Here is a 23,365-nt window from a genome sequence, read left to right as displayed (position 1 = left end):
TGCTGTGCTGGGTGGGGACAGCACCAAGGGGTCCATGAAACGTGAAAAGTGAGTGGGGAGAGGTGCAAAAAGGTGTCGTCCTCCAGTTTTAATAGACAAACTGCCTACATCTATTTGCAAAGCTGAAATTATTTGCATGATAGCATGAAGCAGGGAACCTGGCATCAGTGGCCCCTGGATGGAGTCACCAGCTTTAGGATGAGTTCAGGTCAAAAGGAGCAACCTCCTCTGTGTGCCTCTGCAGTGAGTGCATGTGCAGGTAACGGCTCAGTAGAGCAGTTGTGCGTGAGTGCAGGGTGGCCGCTGCTCCCTGCACAGCATAGCCCTACTCGCACCATCCATGCACTCCCCAGCACCCAATAAACTCCAGCTCAGCACCAAGAGGTGGTTCCTCTGCAGAGGCTGCTCACTCTTCTCTGTAGGTGTGTTCACACTCCTCCTTTTAACAAATACACGCTCTGCCACTTTCAGCATTCCGTGACCATCCCAGCAGACACATGCCCTTCGTAAGGACACCCCAAATCTGCTGCCTGTTTGGCAGCTCAGAGCTGGTGACAGCCCCAGGTCCCCTCCCAGGGCTTTGTGGGCTGTCCCTCCTGGGGAGCAGAGCAGCCCTGAACAATCCCCATTGTCCCCATGGCCATTGTTCCCCACCGCCCTTGTCCCCCCTTGTCCCAGGCCGGGCAGCAGCTGGCACGGTGCACAGAGGGGCTGATTGTTTGGGTTGCTGTGCTGCTGATGACACACCGCTTTGGGACAGCTTCTTCCCACGGCAGAGGCCTCCAGAATCAAGTGCTGCATTTGCTCCTTTATTTATATGTTTGGTTTCTGCTTTTCCTCTTTTAATTTTTTTTTTTTCCTTTTTAATTCTTGGTTGGATGAGGCAGGCTCTGGCGAGGCTGAGGAAGAAACAAAGGGAGTGCCAGAGCATGGGCAGCCCCAGTCCTCCCAGTGGGGGGGGTGGGGGGGTGGGGCTGGGCTGGACAAAGCCCGGCAGTAACACTGATGCTTATCACGACAATGCTCTGCGATGTGAAGGGTGCCTCAGTGGCCTGCGAGCTCATGTTTTTTTTTCTGTTGGGAAGATGTAAACCGCACATTGTACCTCTTGGGCCAGAGGTGGGATTAGCTCTCCAAAAGCTGAGCATCACTAACATTAATTAATTGTGCACTGCGAGACACAAAGCAAAAAAGATTTCTGATTTTTTTTGTGTGTTTTTTTTTATTTTATTTTATTTTTTTATGCACACTTGGCCTGTCTGCCTCCCCCAGTGTTGGTGGCCATGACATTAATCCAGGAGGGACCCTAGCGCATATTCCCACCGTGGTGAGGGGACATGCCCTGGGCAACACTGGCCTTGCAAGTGCCATTCACAGTGCTGGGCTGGGGCGAGCAAGGCTGTGCTCCGAGGGCACCAGGAGCTGCAAAGGCTTCAGGAACACTTGGAGTTTGCACGGTGTGCTTCAGCTTTGGCAATTCATATAGTGCTGTGCGGGTCCGCAGTCTTTAAATGCTTGGGTGGAAAGTTTGAGTATTGCACTATTAATGAAGTCTGCACTAGAAAGGATTCCCTTTCCCTCCCCTGCTCCTGCCCACCCTCCTGTCTCCCCAAGCCCATTTAGCAGCCACTGTAGCATGGAGCCTTCATGCCTTATGGAAACACAGAGGCGCCAGGGCTCAGGAAAGACCATGTTATTAGGGTGACATTTTGAAAAGAACCTGATGATTTTGAGCACATCTGTGCTACAAGGTGAGTGCCCAAAGACAGAGCTGGGCTTTGTTCAGCCAGGACCATGCCCATATTTCAACTCTTTCATCAAAAATGCCAACAAACCTGAAGCATTAGTTGGTTCATCTCTGTGGGCTGGATGATTATAAAGAGGAACAGCAGTGAGCTTATATATGGGCTCTTAAGCGTTTTTAAACAGTATATGAGTGGGAGAGTGAGTTATAAATGGGTAAACTGACAGATAATATCTTACGAGCAGGGCAGGAGGGTGGCTAGAAGCGGTCATGCTGCTGTTTGGGCTAGTTCTTCATTCATCCTAAGTAAAACAATCAGAAAGTTGTGAATAACTTTTTATCTGAGAAAAAAATAATAATTTCATAAAATCTGGGTTTAACCACTAATGACCCTCCCCAGTCCCAAGAGAAGTCAGCCAAGATATTCTCAAGACCTTTAAAACTATTTTGACACACTGTTGCCTCACTTGTACTTAAAACAGATTTGAGACGCTGGCCCTTTGGCTACATTTTATCAGTGAACTTCGGCCAGTTGTTGATTTGAATGATGTGGGCAGTGGTTATTCAAATTCAGGGCAGAGGGGAAATTTGGGGCCATCGTAGTGCTGTGGTAGTTAATGAGCAGCAAAAAGCAGAATGCTGGTCTGGGAGCTGCTCAGTTTTCTTCACCTCCCAGGTGTGTGCCTTCAAAACTGGAAAGGTGAGGAAGCAGGCTGAACAAGCCCAGGGAACGACAGTGCCGGGCCAGAAACTGTTTGCTGGGTTTGTGTGCCTCTGTGTGTGTGTGTAAGCAGGAGAGCATATGGGCACGCACCTGCCAGCGTACACACCTGACTGGTGATTCACTCTTCAGATGCCCTTGCTTGCATGGAAAGTAGTTTTCTGTTATGTGTGTAGTTTCCTTTATATTCCGGTCTTTCTGTGGAAGCTTTTTTTAAGCCTGTGTCTTTTTTTCCAAATTGTTCAAAGTTGCTAACAGCTTCATTTTCCCATTACCACAATTACCAATGCCATACTTGTTTGAGAAGCTGTGGCTTTCAGCTGGGAGAGGACTTTGCCGTATGAATTTAGAGCAATTTCCGCAGCTTTCATATATAATTAATGCAGTCAGCTCCTTTTGATTTAAAGCAGCCAACGGGAACCGCATCTGCTGCCACAAGTCCCTTGCAGTCACTTCAGCACGTGGGTCTCTTGGAGAGGCTGGTGGCCCAGTCTGGGTGACTTTGAGTGTGTCATGAGGTTTCCTGGGCTGGTCACCACACAGCAAGGTGACTGGCGTCATTGCTACGGGGCTGAGGTATGAAAGCTGCCTTCCTTGCTGGGGTGCAGCTGGATTTAATGTTTGCTGGTGGCCCCGAGCCCTGTTGCCATCTCGCAGGGCAGTGGCTTAGGACCTTGCTCGCTGCATGTATTGATTTTTATTTTTTTTTTCCCTCTCCCTCTCTTTAGTGATTGATTTCCAGGCAGACATGTAAACTGGGCAGAGAAGCTGTTGTTTTGACTGTGCGTTTCAATTGCTGGCACTGGGGTGGTTGTGGCGGTGTGGGAGGAGCAGAGCTGAGCACAGCGCAGCCAGTGCAGCCCAGCAGCAACGAGCTGCCCGCTGCTCACTGCCTTTATGGCTTGCTCCCGTCTTAAGGTCCTTATTAATGCTTAATAGATAGTTCAACACAGAGACAATTGATTTGTTTATTGCTATAGACACAAACCATTTAATACATTGTTTATGGACCTTTTTATCTACAGTGTGTTCTATTGATAGGGCTGTTTGTGATCTGCTTATACCCTATTAATAATGCATTGACCATAGACAAGGATGGTATAGAAAGCGAGATGTGCTCTTACTCATGCTCTTTTTGTCTCTCTCTCCCCCTGCTCAACATATTGCATAAAATGCAAAACATTTTTTTACTGACTCATTTATGCTAGTGTAAAAAAAACCAACAACAATTAATTTATTCTCATCCCAATCTATTGCCCCCAAATGTCCCATAGATTGAGTGGTATGGAATTCATTTATGGTTCAGTCCACAGGCTGTTTATGCACTATGGTATTACTGCCACAGCTTTATAAGGGCCAAGGTGGTAGCAGCCAGTACTGTAACTATGTCAGGATGGCAAGCAGAGCTAGCTGGCACTGTAGCCCAGCGCTGCCTAAAGCAGCTGCAAAGGGAAATGTGTAATATAAGCATAGCTGGCGTTTAACACTCCTTCCCCCATGCAACCCCTCCTTGTCCTCTGCTTATGCTCCCAGCCTCTGCGTCTTACCGGGGCTTTCCTGGGGAGTTAAATCATCAATGAGTTTGGGAGTTAACTGGGTTAGAAATGCTCTCTTTAGGATCAGAGGTCAGTAACTGCCAGGGTTAAATGGTACCTATCCTGACTGCATGCTCATCCTCAAGGTCTGGAGATGTTGATGCTGAATCAGTTCAGGTTTGCAAGCTGAATCAATACATATTCTCAGTACAGCAGCATAAAGTCCCTTCCTTGCCTGCCACAGCAGGGTCTGAGCTGGGTCCCACACCATGGCCCTGGTGTAGGGGTCCTGCTAGAGCGGTAACGGTGCGGGGGTACCATTGGCAAAGCGGGGCAACGTGGCAGGACCAGTGTGGCTGGGAGCAAGGGGAGGCAAAGCCTTCAAGGGAGGAAGAATCTGCAGAGTTGGTGGGCCATAACAGGGCCAAAGGACGTGCCCATTAATGATAGTTAACATCATTGCCCAGGGAAGCTGCCCTTGGCTGGGGGCAGGTGGGCTGCCTGAGATGTGCAGGGTTGAGCCCTGGGCTGCTGCAGGCTCTGCTGGAGCTGCAGCTCCTCCAGCCCACCCTCCTCTCCACAGCCACCTGAGGTAGCAGCGAAAAGCCACACTTTTGGTGTTGAAGGACCGAAAGCTTCTTAGTCCAGTTCAGGCTATTTCACACACTGGCAACAACCAACAGCTCTGTGGTTGGAGTTCACCCCAGTCTTCTTGGACCTCTGCCTGCCTGTGGGCGTGCAACTGAGATGTGTCCACCACTGCACCGACCGAACCGCTGTCTCTGGGTTGCAGAGCCTCACAGAAAGACTTGCACCTTCATTGCAGGTGAGCCAGCTCTGAGGAGGGGCCAGGACCAGGACTGGCTGAGAGAGAGAGTCTGTGTCTGTGTCCGTGTCTGTGTGTCTCTGTGTGTGGCTTTATCAGCACCAGCCGTGCGTGTGCACTCTGCGCATACCTTACAAGGCTGTGGTCTGGCGTGGGGGGACTGCAAGCCCAGCTATCTAGTGACCACTGGAGACTGCCTTATCTTTATCTGCATGTTTTCTTGTGTGTCCAAAGGCTTTGTGCATTGGGATGTTTGGATCTGTAGCTGCACATAGCTTGCAGCCTTCCTTCCTTCCTAGGTAATACCCATAAGTCAAGGAAAATTCCCACTGGGACTCATTTTCTGGATGACCATGTTCTTTCTGCATGTGATGTGGGGGTGAGCAGAGACCATGGACAACTTAAAAAAGAAAAAAAAAAGTTCTTTGTAAAATTAAAAGCATCCAACCTTTACATTTTCAAGCATCTCACACCAAAACCTACACCAGGCACCCCCAGGTGAAGCAGGACCTGAGCCACCTTGGCAGAACCAAACCCGCTGGAGGTGAAATGGGCTCTTGGGCTGACACGCTGCTCTGGCTGGCACTGCTTCCCTCCACCTGCTGCACCCTCTCCCATCAGGACACATCGGAACACCACGGTTTTCAAAACCCCTGCCCAAAACCAAAGTGCTGGACCTCAGCGGGAGCTGTGGACAGGGTGGCCCATGCAGCTGTGCAGCCAGATGTGGGAGCCACAGCCACACTCACCACCTCCCCGAGGTACCTGTTGATGCTTGGGGCTGGCTCAACTGAAAGCAAAGGAGACGTGGCAAGAGCAAGCGGTCCAGTTCAGAACTCTTTAATACAAGCTTATATTGTTTGTGTTTCCGATTCTCTGTTCTCCCAACATCTGGGGACATTAACCCTCATATGTGTGTGAGCATGTGTATGAAGATATATACAAAATCACATAGTTAAATATTTAAGCATACAAGGTATTATATATTTATATAATATAGAACTTTAGGGTATAGGAATCAACAATGGCAAAATATTTCTGATGAATCTGACGTAACTTTTTTTTGAGTGAAACATGACCTGTTTTTGAAAGACCAGAGGAAGTTGTTGCTTATTAAAAGAAAGAGAAAAACCTGTATAAAGAAATTCTGTGAAAATGATTTAAAAAACATCATGAACCAAAAAAAGGTCAACTGTTAAAAACTGTATTGAAAAAAAAAAATAAATTAGATGAACAATTGTGTAAATATAAATTAAAAAAGATGACAATCTTAATAAATAAGCTTTACTATTTACATCTTTATATATTGCTTGGAGACTTAAATTAGATCCGTTAAAAACAAACGAACGCAAAATAAAACCCGAAATTGGAGCAGCAAACGTACAGGCGTGAGGTACAGAATTAAGGGTTGAACTGTATTTTGCTTGTTTCTTTTTTTTTTTTTTCTTTTCTCTTTTATACAGTAGACCAGTAGAATTTTTGTGAAAATAGATCCTCAGCACTTCATTGGAGTATTGGTTGACGTGGCTTCCAAAAGGTGCCAAGAAAGATTCCATAATAATAATAATAATAATAATAACCCTAATAATCATAATAATTATAACAATAATAAAAAGATACAATATGATACATAAATATGGAAGAGCAGTTGGTAATATGAATACATTTTTCTCTAGACGAGATCACAGTTTTATTTGTAAATATTACACTGATATATATATATAATATTACACATATAATATTATATATATATCATATATATATTTATATATATATTTATATATATAGTATGGCTCAATCCTGCTCCCAGTGAAGTCAACAACAACAACAAAACCCTCTGTTGACTTGATGGGAGCAAAATTCAGCCTATCATCTGCAGACAGGTAAGTAATTACAGAGGCCGTACAATGCAAACTCCGCAATGGTTCCAATTCCCTCTTTAATTGCTGGTGAAATGTTTCGTTAAAGCCCTGGTTCTTTGCACTCAGAAGATGGAAACTGGTGGCTGAATTGTGGCCTCACCAAATGAAGGGAAAACCAAAAGACTAAACCAAACCAAAATGGGAACCAAAGACAGCTTGGACTCATTAGCTCCGTATCTTGACCTAACAGGACTAATGCCACCAACAAGTAGCACCAAGACTCTTCATCTGACACCTGAAGCCAACCCTAGCTCTTATTTCTGGCCTCAGAGGAAGCAGTTATTACTCTTGATGAATCTTGGATATGTAGATCAGGTGGAAAGGGGAAAATTCAGTTTGCCAAACTAAGACAGAAACAAAACGTCAAGCCTCACTTTGCTCCCGCTGAAATGACCAGGGTTTGGAACACCGGTTCCCCAGGTGGCAGGAGCAGCCCAGCACCAAATCCCTGTCACCCAAATTGACCGTAGCTCCAAAGAAATACATCCTGGGCCACCTGGACCTGCTCCTGCTGATGTTTTGGTCACACTCCCACTTAACTCAGTGGTCAAGGTCCTCCAGTGGCAAGGGGACTGTCCCCAGGGCTCCTGTGTGCCCAACACATGCGGTCAGCTGGAGGCAGGGGAGATCCTGTGTCCCCGGCAGGGAGGTGGCTTTCCCCAGAGGATGGGATGACATGACATGGAAGAAACGCAAGACAGATCAGCTCAGTTGCACCACTGAGACCAAAATGGGGCCCACAACCACAAAGATACCAAGAGTGTATCTAAGCCCGGTATATGGTCCTCTCCCAGTGATTAAAAACCTGCCCATTAACTCTCACTGGGGCATCCAGGGATTGGGCAGGCAAGGGCAAACCACTGCCCAAAGGCTGGGAATTTCCATGGCATCCAGAAAAGTTCAACAGCCAGATCACCAGCTCTGAAAACCCTTCGAGCATCCCAGCGTCGGCTGGCTTAATCCTATACCCTCCTGTCTTCTAGCTTGGCCTTGAATGGAAATAATGGGCTGGAGTGTGGGAAGGGGATGGTCGGCACCCCACTTCCCACTGATGGGAATCACCTGTCTGCTCATGTAGCAGCTTTCTCCTTCCCCCTCTCACTCCCAGTCTCGCAGCTCTTCGGGATTCAGACTGTGCAGTGCTTCTGAGTGCAGTAATTAGAGCACAGTGAAATACTGGTTAAATGCGTATGTACAGTTGGATAACGTAAAAATAAGCACAAACACACAATTAAAAAAATAATCTGGAAAAAAACCCAAAAACCTCCACCCCCCCCCTCCCCCCACAAACAACAGTATGCCAGGGGAAAAAATACCTTAGCCTTAGTTCCTGGACTTATCACAAAGCACAAGGAAAACAAAACCAGACAATGTTATAAAACCTCACGGTACTTCTAGGGAAATCTACAATTAAGTATCTAGCTCTCTACTCAGCTGGCAGAATCAGTGTTTTCTTTTTGAACACACAAAAATAGGCTTTGCTCTTCTTGAATTTGGATTATGCGGGTTTTCTTTTCTCCTTTCTTTTTTTTTTCTTTTTTTTTTTTTCTCTTTTCTTCCTCTCTGTAAAGCTTTACTTGTTATTTTTTTCCCCACTTGAATCAGTTGCAGCAAGAAACTTTTGTTGGCTATTGGGCTTTCTTTTTTTCTCTCCTTTTTTTTTTTTCCTTTTTTTTTTCTTTTTCTTGAACACAGGTAAAACCTAGAACAAACCGACAGTTACAACCAAGTGAAACCAAAACCGGAAGGGAGGTAGCTGGAACCCGACTCCAAGAGTCCTCTGGTGCCATCCTCCTTTCTCAGCCTAGGGGGGGGACAGTGGAAGATGCAAGAAAAGCAGGAGGACACCAGCTCAGCCCCTGTGTGAGAGGGTGGGGAGGGAAAGGGGTAGCAGCTGATAGGAGTTTCCCACCCCACCATGCACCGTTCACCGCTTTCTGCTCCAGCTTTCTCCCCTGCTGGCTGTGGACACCACCCATAGCCAAGAGGCTGGCTGGTGGCCCAGGTAGGGTGCAGCCTTGGCTCCTTGTCTGTGACAGAGATCTTGGCACTGATGTGACCTGGACTTCATGAGCAGCTAAATTTCATCAGCATAAGCACCCTCTCCCGTTCCCACAAACTTATTTGATGTTGTCCTACACCACTAGTTTGGTGGGTGGAGATGGTGGATAATGTCCCTCTCACTCCCACCCAATGGCCATCACAGGCATGGAGAGTCTTTCCTAGGTACTCCACTGGACATTCAAGGCCCTTAAAGTGGTAGAAGCTACAAGGCCATCCAGCTGGCCTTGCCGCAGGGTTGGAGCACAGGGGAATAACAGCTGAGCAGGTGTCCATGCCCCACAGCTCCCCTCTGCGCATCCGCCAGGTGCATGGTACAGCACCTGAAATGCAGAGGGCAAAGCTTTGCCCCAATGCAATCTTTTCCCAATGGAAACAAAAAAAAGCTATTGAATTTGACACAACACAGAACAGAACTTCTTCTGCTCTTGGTTCCATCAGCTCCATTGGATGAGATGGACAGTGCCAGCATGGCAGCTAGAAAAAAAAAATCAGCATGGAAAGCCTGCCTGTTGGAAAGGGAACTGGATTACCCCTGGACTGCAGGAGTGAAGCTGAGGTGTGAGGCTGGGCTGGCAAGAGGCCACTGTCACCCTTGAGGCGAGAAGGACTTGGACTCGGCGAGCAGAGGCTGGTGGTGGCTAGGCAGAGGAGCTCAGTGGGCTCTGAGCTCCTGGGAGCCCACAGCAGCAAGTGGCAATAATGCTTGTACAGACCTGCCTCTCCTGGGTAATGTCCTAGGTGGGAAAAGCAGATGAAAAATCTCCTCCATGCAGAGCTGCGTAACTGAGAAGGGGATCTTGCAAACTGAGCTGCCATCAGGATGCACACAGGACCTGAACTGAGGCTCCCTGCGAGGGTGAAACCCAGGTGGGGTGGAGCAGGGAGGTCATGCCAAAATAGCTCAGGCATCGAGGACATGATGCGCTGGCAATCTGAAAGGCTTTTGAGGTTGTCGACTCTTCTGATGGGCTGGTTGGCACATGAACAAACTGCCAACAGAAAAGGGGAGGATGAAGGGACCAGAAGGAAACAACCTTTTCACAGTTATTTACTTCCATTATTAATTAGATGGCAAGGGGCAAAAGCAGAAGTTTTGCCCAGGCCCAGTTTTGCCACTGGTCTCTACACTGGAGGACGTTCTACTGACTCCATGGAAGGAGCCCTGATCCCACTGTGCCTCCCTGTCCTCTACACGCATCCCCACCACCCCACCCCACCCCGGCCCAGTGGGGTAGAGCCATCTGCACAGCTCCCATGGCCAGGACTTCTCCAAGAATAACTAGGAGCTTCATAAAACAGAGCTCCTCACCTTCTTATGAGAATCATCTCTCCAGGCCTCTACATGTTAGTTTTCAAGATTCATCTCTGGTTAATTCCAACAGAAACAACCCCAACAGTGGGTGACAAGAGCCTGGCTCCTTGCGCCTTACAGCTCTGTCAGTTTTCCATTTCTAGTTCTCCTACCCACTTTTACATTTGTCTGCATGACCTAAATGACCCCTCTCCTTACCCTTCTGCCTTGCTCCAGCGCCTATATGTTCAATCAAGCAGAAGTAGGAAAATAATCTTTCCAACCTGTCTTTACCTGTAGATTGTACATGTCAGGAGAGTCCCAAGGAACAGAAAGACTTAACATTTGGAAGGATGCTCTCTTGAATGTGTGTTCTTCCTAGCAGGACCCTGAAGCAGCAGGAGGAAAGCCCAAGCCACACTGGAAAGTTCTCTGGGACTTCCGTGGGATGGGCTGTAGCAGCAGTGGCAGCAGTAGATGTCCTGGGCATCTCAGTGACTCATCATGATGAACCTTACAATGAAATGAGTCCCCAGGGGTCTGGTACAACATGTTCCCCTCTGGGCTGAAACAGGAGGATGGAGCTATATGACAGAGAATTGTGAGGTCTGCTGCAGCTAATGCCCTTCATTCTGGAAGATTACAAGCAGCTAAGCTCCTGATCTATCAAAAGTGTCTGACCCACTGGCCTGGAAGCTTAATACTGATAAATATAGCCAAAATTCTAATACTGTCTCCTGCAGTCCTTTCCCCATAGCATGTGCCTCCTCCTCCTCTTCCCCTCTCCTGAGAAAACAGGAGCATGAAGTGGCTGTTAGATATAGACCACTGTCAAAGGAGGGTGGAGAAGGTCCAGAGAACCACTTGGCTGGGTGGAAACGAGAAAGCAGATTCCTTTGGCTGGCTGGTGTCCTGTTTTCTTGCCCCAATGCTGAGGAAGAGACCAGAGGGTTTGAAAGGCAGGTTGTAGGTAAGCTTTAAGGCAGACTGTTTGGTTGCATGGGGTTGTTTTTCACCCTGTCCTGACACGGTAAGGAAACTAGTTGTATGGGACATAGCAGCAGGAGTAGCAGCAGCAGACATGCTCAAATGACAAGTGCAGGCGCAAGTTACCCTTTCTGCTCCTCAGAAGCAATCATCCACATTCCTTGATGCCAGTCCTTAGACTCCCCACTCCCTGGCTCCACCATGGGACCACCTGCCCATCTCCACACAGAAACATCCCAGCAGCCCTGCAGCTTGCATGTAGGCTACAAGGGGACTTTTTGTTGGCTTTTTGAGGGCAAGGGGAGAAGGAGGAGCTGTACAGAAAGGCCACTTCAGTCTGCTGAGCTCCCTGGCTGGAAGTAGCGTTCCTGTGAGGAGCAGACTCATCCCATGTCTCGAGCTGGCTGGGCATCTGGCAAGTCACTTGCCAAGAGGCACAGCCCTGTGGAGATCCCCCCCCAACCTCAGTGCCCCGAGCATGCGATACCTTGGCATTCAGCATCAGAAAAGGCTCAGCTTGGAGTCCTCCAAGAGCACAGCCTCTTCCGTGAACGATCTGAGTTGTGAGCGCTGGGGAGGGGAAAGTGTTTTTGCGTTGAATGTAATCTCTCACTCTTTCTCTCTTTCTGTACTTATTTCTATAAATATGTGTACATAAATAGCTTGTTTCTCGCCTTGCATCTAGATATGAACTGTTCAAATTAGGTGGGCATAACATGCTGTTTTGATACATGAAAGTCTTCTCGACTCTTGGTTGGTTGTTTCTCGTCATCACTATTTAAGATATAGTTAATACATAAACCCCTACTTTGAGTTCTCCTTGGACAAAAATTAAAGGCAGACTGGTTGAATTCTAAGGGTCCCTGGTGCAGAAATGCCATCCAGTTGAGCAGCTAAATGTTAAAAACTATACCAAAAGGGATGTGGTGTCTCTCCTAGCCTGCCTTGAGCAGTGTGGTCCTCCATTCCACGTCACTTGGCATTACCCAAGACTGAAGCCACGGAGGTCTTTCTGATTGTGCTCTTGGGCGTTGGGGTCCCGGCAAGCACACTCTCCTTGTAGGTCACAGGACATAGGGAAAGGAGTAACCTGGGGAAGGAAACCAAAGACACAAAGACATGAAGGAGGGAACACACCTACAGCATCCAGGAGAACAAACAAGATCTCTGTAGTGACATAGTCAGAGATTAGCTGCAGTTTTCATCTATGTCCTGTTTTTACAGTGATTTATTGTAATGTTGAGCTGGTGGTGCACCAAGGACTCAGGTGAGCTACCTGTCCATAAGAAAGGCTGTGAAAAGTGTAAAGAAGAACCTGTTCAACTCATGTAGTTACTGGTCAGGAGATACTCTTTTGAGTTCACATCAAGCACATGAACACAGCTGGCTGGGGAGACGTGTACTTCTCAGGCAACCCTGGGGCTTTTTGGGGTACTTACCAAGATGCTGGCATCCCATTACACTGCCAGCCTCTTCTGAAAAGCTATCCTTACCCCAAAGGCTGCAAACACTACATGACAGCAAAGTTACAAAACCCTTATCTCACATGACCAACTCAAATGATCACCAAATGCTACTGGGTCCTACCCACCCCCAGCTTGGGGGTTTCGGTGAACCCTACCCCTGGGCCATAATGCCCCCTCTGTAGGGTATCATCCTGCAGTAGGGCCCTATGGCTTGGGTGCTGCTGCTCTGCCTATGTCCATTGGTGTATTAACTATAAATGTTCTTGGCTTCATTTCGTCAGGAACTGAACCAAGCAGTATGTAGCAAGTCAGTGAAGCTGCAGTCCAGCAGAGACTTCTCTAAATACCTGTGGTGTTTAAGGTCAAGAGATGCAGCTAATGGGCACTGAGGAATGGCAAAGGTATGCAAGTGAGAGACTGCGTGCATGATCCGTCATCTGTCCATGATCTCTCTGGAGAAGCGTAGGAAGGAGCTGAAACAATAGCCTGCAGTGCCTGGCTAGTGGAAGTTGATTTTTGGACTATTGCATCATAGTGTTTACATAAAGAAAAGGGGGGGGAGGGGGAGGGGGGGGGCAGTGGGACACTGTCTCGCTTGCCCTGAAGTGAATTCCCAAGAATTTCTCCCATCTGCACAGAAAGAGCAAATGACTTCATTCCCCTCTACACAACTTCCAAGACAGTGCCACAACCTGTTCAAATGTTCCCTGCGAGGGCTGCACGCGTGCGCTCCAGCTGCTCCCCTTGGCTTTGCTGCCACGTTTGATCTCTCTTTCATGAACACGTTTCTCCAGGCTATGAAGCCTGGCTCTGCCTGTTCCCTAGGCATCATCAACAGCACATCTAGGAATGTGGACCAAGCACTGTGCGTGAACACATAGCTGTCATTTCCACCTAGACCTTCCATACGTGTCCCTGCATGTCCATCTCTAACGTGCCTTTCTCCTGACGCACATAAGGATGGGATTGAGGGGTGTGGATCTTCATTTCACAACTGGGGAGCCTAAGGCAGGGACATGCTGACAGAGGCATTAAATAGCCAACGCTCATCACCAAATCAGGATTTAGAGAGCCTCCTCCCCTTGCTTTTGCCTTCTTTCCCAGAAGACCTGGCCCTCCAGGTAGAATAAGGTGATGACTCTTCATCAAGCCATGCCCTGGGGGACTTACGAGCTAAATAACCAACCAGTGAATAATCTGGATCTACAGTTGTCCAAATGCGGAGGTTGCAAAGAGAAGAGAAAGTCCAACAAGTTAAAAACAAATTAAATCAAATAATTGGAAACTAAAGTTTATAAACTGCAGAAAACAATAGGAGCTTAATGGTCACTTGATCCAACAGAAGCCAGCCAGAGCAGGACAGTCTCATATCACAGTGTTATGAATATTCTTAGATAGGAAATAGAGAAGTCTGAAAACAATGAGGTTTGGGGAGGAGGCTGAGGAGGGATTGTTTAATGACTAAATTAAAATACTGGAAAGGCAAAAAGAAAAGAGACATGAAAAAAAATTGTCTTTTTCTGTTCAGTGTAGCAGTAAACATTTTGGTTTAGGTTATCTGCCACAGTTCAGGTTTGACCTTTCTCTCCAAGACATCCAAATGAAAAAGACTATTTCACAGCAAAAGTTATGTCTTGAAATAAAAACTTATTTCACTTAGAAAATGCTCAAACAAAACATTTGTCTGGAGTTTTCCCCTATTTTTATTTTTTTTATCCTGAACCATTCAGTTCAATCTGCATTTGGCAATGATTTTGACTTAAAAAATCCTCCCTGTCATACAACGAAGCTACTAGTTGGAGGCGAGACCTGGGAACCTGATTCTTTCATTTGTCTTGATCAGACTCTTTCCTCTCCCTGGCCTGGATTCACTGCGTTTGTCTGTGAGAGTCTAACAAAGGTGACGCAGTGGCCCCTGCATTCAAGGGAGAGGCAGGCTCACGGGGAAGGTGGGTGCACGTTTTGCGCTGAACACAGGACAACCACACAGCCAACTCTGGCGTTTCTGAAAACAGCCATGACATCTTACTACACTTGGCCTCTGCTGTTGTCCATGTAAGTGGGACAGCAAAACGTGTCGCAGGCATGAAGATCCAGCGATGCTGCCATTTCACTGGCAGGAACACCAGAGCCAGGAGTGGAAGCCCTGCGCAACTGTGTCTCCAAACTACCAGTTCACATTCCCTTAACCTACTCTGGGGGCTGTGCTGAAACAGTGGCCTTAGAAACCCAAACTGGCACGAGTCTGAGGCTGCCTTGCAGTGACCTACCTTCTTCAGTCCCACTCCTCCCATTTCTCTGAGTCCCGCTTTTCCCCTTTGCTTTCTAACAGGTCACTGTAAGTGTGTGCTCAGCACTGGAGCAACCTGATCCAAATGTGCACGTAAGAGACCAGAGAGCTCCTATATTGTGGCCAATTTCTGGTGAGATGGGGCCACTAGAAAAGAAACGTCTTGCTGCATGTTGTCCTCTAGAAACCCTCTGGTCTCCTAAGAGTGGTCATGGACAGAAGAACAGAAGCCTCCCTGGGACAGAGCCATGGCCCCGAGAGCAGTTTCATGGCTCAGCAGAACTTCATAGCAGTGGGTAGCCTGAGTGTAAGAGGGTTTCTTCCTGATCAGATTAGCCTTATTCACTTTATGTCCCTTACAGAGTTTTCTCATGCAATTCAATTTTTACAGTGCTATTGTCCAGATAGATGAATTGTTTTTTCTTATGGCAGTGAGCTCCAGAGATGCGTTTTCTATTATGTGAAAAGGCAGAGATTTCTATGGGTAATGAGCACATTCACAGTCACATTAGACCAGACAAAATTCTGCAAATGCTTAGCAGTAATACAGGGTTTCCACTTTAAACAACACCTACAACAACTGAATTCCCCAGGGACCCGACTTCCACAGGTATTTAGGGAATCTAGTCCCCAAACAGCATCTTCTAGGATTGTCACAAGTACCCAACTCACAGAAACCATAAGACTCCTTAGAAGAAGGACCGCCTATTGCCTTGGGCGCATGCAGTGGTAGCCTTCTGGAGTGCAGAGCCATGAATAAAGCTGCTGGATGTGCTAGAAGTAATAAATGCTGAACCTTTTTTGAACCATAGCCCATTTAAGTGTGGAGCCCAGATATACATACTCCAAGATTAACTGCTTTTTTTCTTTTTAAATAGGTCTGTGAAAGCCCAACTAATTAACAGAATATATGACCTGTCCTGAAATTTCCAGATATACCCATTGTAAAGCCAGTACTAAAGAATTGGCTTTTCTTCCTTCCACTCACCAAGTTCTGTGTTTCACCTACATCTGTCTTCCCTTGTAGAAAGACTGGCTAATATGTAGGAGGGCAGGGAGAAAAAGCTAAAAATTAAGCTCAGAGCCTGGCTTGGTCTTTTGATGTAGTGCAGGATATTGTCTTCCCAGACTAACTAAAGTAGGTTGAAAAAGGCACAACTGAAGAACACAGCTCCGTACACCTACACACACGTCACACACACACACATCTCCTGGAGACAATCCAGAACAGAGCCATGGCATGGACTGATAGCACTGAGGGGAATGTGGGTCACACCTGAACCACGCTGGACCACAGACCTGTCTATCTTCAAGAGAAAACAGACACAACCTAACCAATGTTCGTCACCCCAGGAACATGCACTGCATGACATACACTGCTCTGAACCTAAAGGAGCATTTGCAGCAGGTGTAGGGTTCTGTGCTAGGCAGGAGGCTAGCACGGGCATCGGGCGCATAATGCACAGGAGATATGGGACACTTCCACCTCAACCAACTCACCACCCATGCTGCACAGCGTTATGAACCCATACTTCCATTCTCCACAAAGGTATGGGAGCCCTAAGCATCCTCTCCCATGCCAGGTGATGAGATCTTGGATAAAATCCAAACTCCCACTTGGAAACAGGGCTGCGTTTGTCCTTGACACCATGCTCCTGACTATGGGAACAAAGGCAACAGTACAACAGAGCAATGCAGAACCAGAAGCCAGGTCAAGAAATGAGTGAGAGGCCACAAATCCTCATTATGCAGCACCTATCTGAAGAGGCTGGTGACATCCCAAGACAGATCCCTGCTAAGAAAGGCCAGCCTGTAGGGAACTGGTGGGAATGTTGACAGGAGAAATCCCAGACAGGTACAGGGAGGGATGGGAAAGAGTTCTGCAAAGGGTGGGAGCTCACCCCTCACATGGGCTGTGTCAGGTTGACTGGGCTGTACCTCCCACTCAGCACACTTGGAGCTGTCTCACATCAGCACCAGGACAGGCAGAATCAGGCCCAGGGAAGGGCCTGGGTTGGAGGCAGTAGGGGAAGCAGGGGAGGAGGGCTGCAAAGTGTTGGGAAACAGCCTGTTGTTAGATTTCAGCCCTGAAGTGTTTGCGAAATCTCCCAGATGGGCCTAACTGGAAATAGGAAGGCCCCACTGCAGACAGAGCTTCTGCGGGCGAGCGCGGCGTGTTGAGATAAGCGTGGCAGGCTGTGCTGAGTGTCACAGCCCCGCGCCTCCTGAGACCCTTGCAGCTCAGATGCCGGGGAGTATTTTGTTCCCTGACAAGGCCCTTGTGGGACAAAAATGCATCTTGTAAGGGTCTTCTCAGTGGTTTTCGGCATTTAGGCCACCAGGGCTGTTTTGAGATAACAGAACAAAATTAACAAGCTCCCTTTTAACTCTGGGCGCTGGTATGCAGGTTCACACCTAGGGCACCGCTCCAGAGGGCCTGGGAAAGGCAAAGATGAAGCTCATAGGAAACCTCCTCTCCATGCAGCACATAGAGTTTGAAAGGCTTGAATTTTTGTTAACTGCCCTGCCATAAACCTGGCTTTCCCCCGCCAAAGCCAGCAAATGTGGTGTAACAAGACGTAGCTCAGCTGAACCCAACAGACGCTCCTCTCTCTCTCCATCGGGTGTAAATCAGGAGCAGCCTCACCAGATCTGGTGGAAGAAGGATGGCCCAAAGCCAGCAGGGATCCCCGGGAAAGCCCTGCCTGCACGGATCCCCACAACACCGCCTGCCCGCTGAGCGGAGACAGCGAGCCCATGTGCCAAACCACACGGAGCTCAGTTGCTCAGCAATCAGCTGTGCTTCCTACCCTCGTGCTACTGATTGTGCAAACATGAATGTAATTAGTCTAAATAATCACCAAAGATTTAATAGGAGCCAGACCACCCAGAGGCCAAATAGCTGGCGGTGGAGCAGGGAAGGTTTGTTCGCTGGTTTTTGTAACACTTGCTAATGAAGTGAGGTCGGATAGCAAAGCAAACACCCTCTGCTAGCACGTCCCCTGGGAATGCTGTATGTTGTGGGAAGCCCCATGTCCCTTGAAGCCAAGAACGTTCTCTCAGGACAGACGACGTGCTGCTACCATCACTGCTTCTAATTTATCACTGCCTGAAAAGCCTCCCTAAACAATTATGAAACCAAGCTCTGAGCCCCAAAATAAGTTCCCATCCCAACCAACCATGACTGAAAAGGCTCCTCACACAGCAAACAGCTAGCCACCGGTGCTGGGACCAACAGCTCATGGGTGAGCAAGTTCACCCTCACACCTGGACGAACCAGCACACTTGGAGCACGCAGCGGCACTCAGCCGCTTCCAGGGGCATGAAGCAACACCCCGCATTGTATCCTTCCTTCCTCCGTGTCACCCACCATTCATCCTATCTCACCAGCTAATTATAGACCTGACAAACACACCCAGCTGGGGACACTCAAGTCGTTGGGAGCAGCAGCATGGCAGGAACACCAATGCTTCCGGATAAGCCGAGTTTCCTCAGCCGAGGTGGTCACTTAGGTTGCTAATTGCACGCACTGCCTCAAACCCATGTTCTGCCATCAGAGCAAGGTCTGAGATGCCCCAAGACAGGTTTGCGTCACAGTTAGAGAGCAGGGAGAAGGCACTTATTTCTCCAAAATGCTAAGAAGTAGTTATTTCTGTTGTCTTAGGGGTAGGAGTGCAGCAGACCCTCCTTTCTGGGGAGACAGGGACAGTCTCTGGAAATCCCTGCTGGAGCCAGCAGCAGTCCCTCAGTTCAAAGCTCCTTTCTTTAGGCCTTGAATTCTCGGCCATAAAGTCTCTGAAGAGTTTTTGATAACTTGCCTATCTCTTAGATAAGCAAAGCTTTGGATGAATCCCACACGGTCCTCTATCTACTGCAAGTCCTCATTTGTTTTCCGCTGAGGCACTTGCTGGTTTTCCTCTCCAAGGTGTCGGACAGAAATGTCAAGAGGCTGAAGGGGCAGGATGATTCTTCTTTTTCTTTTCTAAGTGCTACGGGGCAAAGTGGTTAAGGGAAAACCTGAGTGATAACTGAGTGAGACAGGTTTTTCTCATGGGAGCTGTAGGTTTACCCTTTATGCGACAAAAGGGAAAAGCAGAGAGGAGAGACAGATGAAAGTTTGCCCTTTCAAATGGTTTAAGTTAGAGGAATTTTAAAACGGCACATTCTGTGTAGTGAAATCTGCAGGGACCAGACTGAAGGATCTTCTACTAAGCAAATCTGCGATCTGAGACTTGAACAAAGTACATAAGCAGAGCCTAAAGAGAGACATTTCTGATTTCTGCAAGGCCTTTCTAGACAGCCTTGTCCAGGGAAAACTTGGAAAAGGGAAGGGGAAGAGAAAAGAAGTGAAGGAGAACAGCGACTGGAGAGATTTCCTGAAACGACTCGGGATACAGCTATCGCCTCCCACCCCGCCATGCCGCACACCCCAGGGGTTCCTCGCAGGCAGCCGCCAGCCCCGAGGCAGCCAGTTAAGCCCAGGTTATTTATTTTTCTCACTTTAGTAAGTGTCACGTATTTAATGTTTTTTTTTTTTAAAAAGTATCTTCTTTTATCTACGGCAGGATACAAAGCAAGAAGCAGCTTCCTACAGCAGCCAGGCAGAAGGGAGCTGGCAACCTGTGCTGGGTCAGGAGGGCAGGAAGATTAAAAGGAGATGGGATTTTGCTTTGTCCTTCACGGAAGACTTTATCCCCTCCAGACACACAACAGAAGCTTTCCCTCCCTTGGAGGTTGGCTGGCAATGGCCTTCCTGTCTCTCAAAGCTGCTCCCGGGTCACACACAGGGCCCCCCATCCTCTGCCCCGCGTGCAAACCCCGCCGCCCCCTGCTCCCCACCTGCCTGGGGCTGCACCGCCAGGCGCCACAGGATGTGCGTCCCCGCTTCCCTGGGGGACACTGCACCCTGTGCCAGCCCTGGCTGCTTGCCCGCTGCCAGGGGACGCTGATCAATTAGCGCACAACAAATAATTAAGCTGATGAATGTCTCTTTTTCTCGCTTGCTGACTGCAGTTGCCTCAAATTTATGCCCAGAATATGACTGAATTTATTCGTTGTCATTTGTAGCATTCAAAAGAGGCCTTTAATGATTTCTTTTAAGCTCTCTAGCCTGACTGTGAACAGTGCAGGGCAAATACTCATTATTTCCTATCTAAGCAGCAGCGCTGATTAGTCAGTGGTTGGTCAGATAAGTCACCCTGCTCTGTTCCCCTCTCTCTGCAGAAATGCACAAGGTCATTTGCTGCTAATACTCAAATGCAAAGGGAAAACACAGCCTAAGTGACCGCTGCATGGAAATCTCTTGTGCATTTGCAGGGCAACAAAACAGAAGCGTGCAAAATCTCACATTAAGTAAGAGGGCTCAGAATTAAAGTGAACATGGGTTGAATAATTTTGCTTTCACGCAGCCCGGTTCACAGCATTGCGTGCAGCTGAAAGTGCATTTGGGAGGGTAGTGGGATTGCAGTAAAACTTGTCTTGACAGTTCGTGGCCATTAAAGACCTGAAGCCAGCTCTTACTTGACTGTTAACTCCTGAATCTTCACATGATGCAATGTTAATCTTCAGCCCTTTCCTAAAATAATGTGAGGAGTTGCTATGTTCTGTTAAATGTGAACCATGTGTCACCTCAGCAGTGGCTGCAATGGTGAAAAGATGATAAATCTAAAGCTTGTAAAATGTCCTGTGACATTTTGGGAGAAAAACAGGTGTTGCATAAATGTTAGACATTTATGGGCAAACTTGCAGGGGCTTTAAAAGACTGACACATCTGCCACATAGTATGTAACCCTGAAAGAAAAGGAGCAAAGCAGTCTCTTTCATGTGTCTCGCTCTTTCTCCAACCGTATGAAAATACATCCTCATCTGGTATTGGAATTAACAGAGCTGGACTTGCCCCTCCCTGTGTCTCCTCCAGGTTTTTGGCTTTTACACCCAATGTGTATTTTAAAAATGTGCCTTTTTAAGTAGGTGGCAAACTGTGCTGGAAGGATTTGGTATGCGGAGTATTTTTATTCAGCTCCCTTTTCTCTCACCTTTCATTGTTTTTCCCTTTGGAATATCTCCTGTAACGCTCCACTCATAAACCTCTTCAAAGGGAGGGCTGTATTTGAACAGCCTTGCCTGAAATCTGGTCTCAGTCAAAGGCCTCAGACGGGAAAATAACTCGCAGAGCTGAGACCTGTGGCCCCACGGCTGCTGCCGTAGGTGTCGGCGGCCGCTTTGCAGGCAGAGAGGTGGTGCCTGCCGCCTCCTTGGCTTTGACCCTGCAGCCCTGCCGGCTGGGTTATTATTCCCCCCTTTACCCTATAAATGTAATAAACTGGGACTTAGCCTCTTGCTTTTGGCATGGAAGGTCCAGGAGAAGGTGGTTTTCTCACTCCTCCCGAGTGCCTTGTTCAGCTCCTGGGATGTTGTTGGTGTTTTGGGATAGAGGAGAACTTTTTGGAAGCTGAGTGTGTGCCGAGGAAGCAATGGGCAACACAGGTCAGTCCTCAGACTACGTGATCTCTAGGATGGGTGTTTCTAAAGTACAAAGCAGGGCAAACCGAATTCCCCCAGTCACAAAGATACAGCTCCCAGAGAAGTCGGTAGAAGCAGACTTATTTCCAAAAAGCTATAAAATCTCCCTCTCCACGGGGGAAGTGCATCAGACTCATGACCAGCTGCCTGGCTCTGAACCACTTGCCCTTTGCATCAGGCAGTTTTAGCACAGAAACCAGTAACCAACTGGGCTACAAAGTGCTTTCCCCCTCTTGGGTGGTCACTTCATTTCTGGGTGGCAGCGAAGCGGCAGATACTTTGAGCGTGACTCGCCTGGCTGGTAAGTGCTCACAACTCTGTGCAGATCCCACTCTGTCTCAACTCCCTGCCCAGCAATAAATTCTGCTCCCAAACTTTAATCTTCTCCCTCTCCCCCTCCATTTGGCACTCACATCCCTTGTCCTTCCCATCCCCAACCCAGCAATGCTTTTTGCCCTTAGCTCCTGTCTTGATGGGGCTGGTTTGGGTCAGTCCCCTCCCAGTCACCTCACTTCCACTCCTCTGGCACCTCTTGGGATTTTTCATCCTCTGCTCTCAAGCCTGGAGGCAGCAAGATGAATTTCCCAGGCAGGCTGTTGTAAAGACCAATGCCATGCTGAGCTACTGGGCACTTCCAGTTCTGCCCTCCCAGCTGGTGGGCCTGTGAGGTCAGTGAGCAAGCTGTGCTTGCCCCTGGGCTGCTCCTCCCAAGGAGGTGGAAAATCAGCCAGAGATGGCAATCTCTTCTTGAAGATGACACTGAAGACAAGCTGCTGCCTCTCACCCTGCTTGTCTCTGCAGTGGCTGTTTCAGCAGAGAGCCCCGGAGGGGCTCCCCGTGCCCTACTCCACCTTTGGGGAGCAGAAGCTCACCTGCCCATGCTTCCCTCCCAGCACATTGGCTTGCAGAGCCACTGGCAAAGAAACACAGCAATATGGGGGGAAATTTGCCCCAAAAAAAGCACATTTAGGAAAACTACCTTTCCCCCCATGGAGAAATAAACTCTTTCCGCTTGCCGAGACCTGTCCACTTCCCTTCGCCAGTGTTCCCAGATGGGCCAGAGACAACCTACGGTGCTGTACTGGTAAGAGATCTTTGGCTGAACCAAGGAAAAGAGCCTCCAGCCAAAACTGTCTTAGAAAGGACTGGACTGGTACCTCAGCTGCGGTAGAAAGGACCTTCTTCCTCAGATGGGTGATATGGATGATGTCATATGCTAAGCCCAAGCTCCCTCAAATGTTGTTATTTATTGAGATACATCAAATACTTAACATAGCTGGATTTTCATTCAGATCTACACTCAAATCTTGAAGACAACGTAAAAATCTCACATGTCAGAGGCTAAAATTTCCTTTCATTTCTTTGGGAAACAAGTTCAAAATCTATCCAGGTTAGAAACACATGAAATGTAGTGCTTCAAACCATTGCTCCAGTCACTGTCCCTAACCATGGCCAGAAATGGGTGTTAAAGCAGCATAAAACAGGGAGATGTGTGGAGGGATCCTTCCCCAGGCTCAAGCAGTCAATGGTTTAGATATTCCTGAGGCACAAATTGCATCCAGATCACAGTGTTTAATAGCCACTGATAGAGCTAACCTTCACCGATACGTTTATTCTCTTTTGGACTTCAAATATATTTTTGTTCTTAAAAACACTTTGTGGCAATGCATCCTATCATTCAAATAGACACTGTGTGAATAAGCACCCTCGTTCATTTGTTTGGATCCTGCTTCCACATAATTACCATTTCATCCCCTTATTGCTGTGTGATAAGAAACAGTGGGGTTTATTTTCCCAAGCATCCTCCTGTTAAATAATGTTTTTATAAATCTCTGCCACTAACCATGCCTATGGTCTCTGTCCCACTGACACACGCATGCAGGTACTCACAGATCAAAGTACACACCTACAATGAAGCTTTCATTTTTCTCTCTGTTCTTTTCCTAATGACTCCTAACCTTTAGTTTCCCTTTTGAGCATTGAGGGTGGGCATCAGG

The 23,365-nt window shown here is 47.9% G+C and overlaps 1 protein-coding gene and 1 long non-coding RNA gene across 2 annotated transcripts in view; one reads left to right on the top strand and one right to left on the bottom strand.

The window, feature by feature from the left end:
* The first annotated feature begins 1,155 nt into the window (after positions 1–1,155).
* Positions 1,156–6,376, top strand: LOC130155340 (uncharacterized). The gene is made up of 2 exons (XR_008824038.1): positions 1,156–4,826; positions 5,126–6,376. It is a non-coding gene; the product is annotated as an uncharacterized LOC130155340 (long non-coding RNA).
* Positions 5,651–23,365, bottom strand: part of PAPPA (pappalysin 1) — a 184,554-nt gene continuing 166,839 nt past the window's right edge. The window contains exon 22 of the mRNA XM_056352475.1: positions 5,651–12,180. Within this exon, the coding sequence (XP_056208450.1) occupies positions 12,073–12,180 (108 nt within the window). The 3' untranslated portion in view covers positions 5,651–12,072. The remainder of the gene's footprint in view (positions 12,181–23,365) is intronic.

Source organism: Falco biarmicus, chromosome 9 (assembly GCF_023638135.1).
Source record: "Falco biarmicus isolate bFalBia1 chromosome 9, bFalBia1.pri, whole genome shotgun sequence".
In the NCBI taxonomy this organism is placed as follows: Eukaryota; Metazoa; Chordata; class Aves; order Falconiformes; family Falconidae; genus Falco; species Falco biarmicus.
The sequence above is the reverse complement of the archived record's forward strand: the minus strand, read 5'-3'. Positions and strand labels throughout refer to the sequence as shown.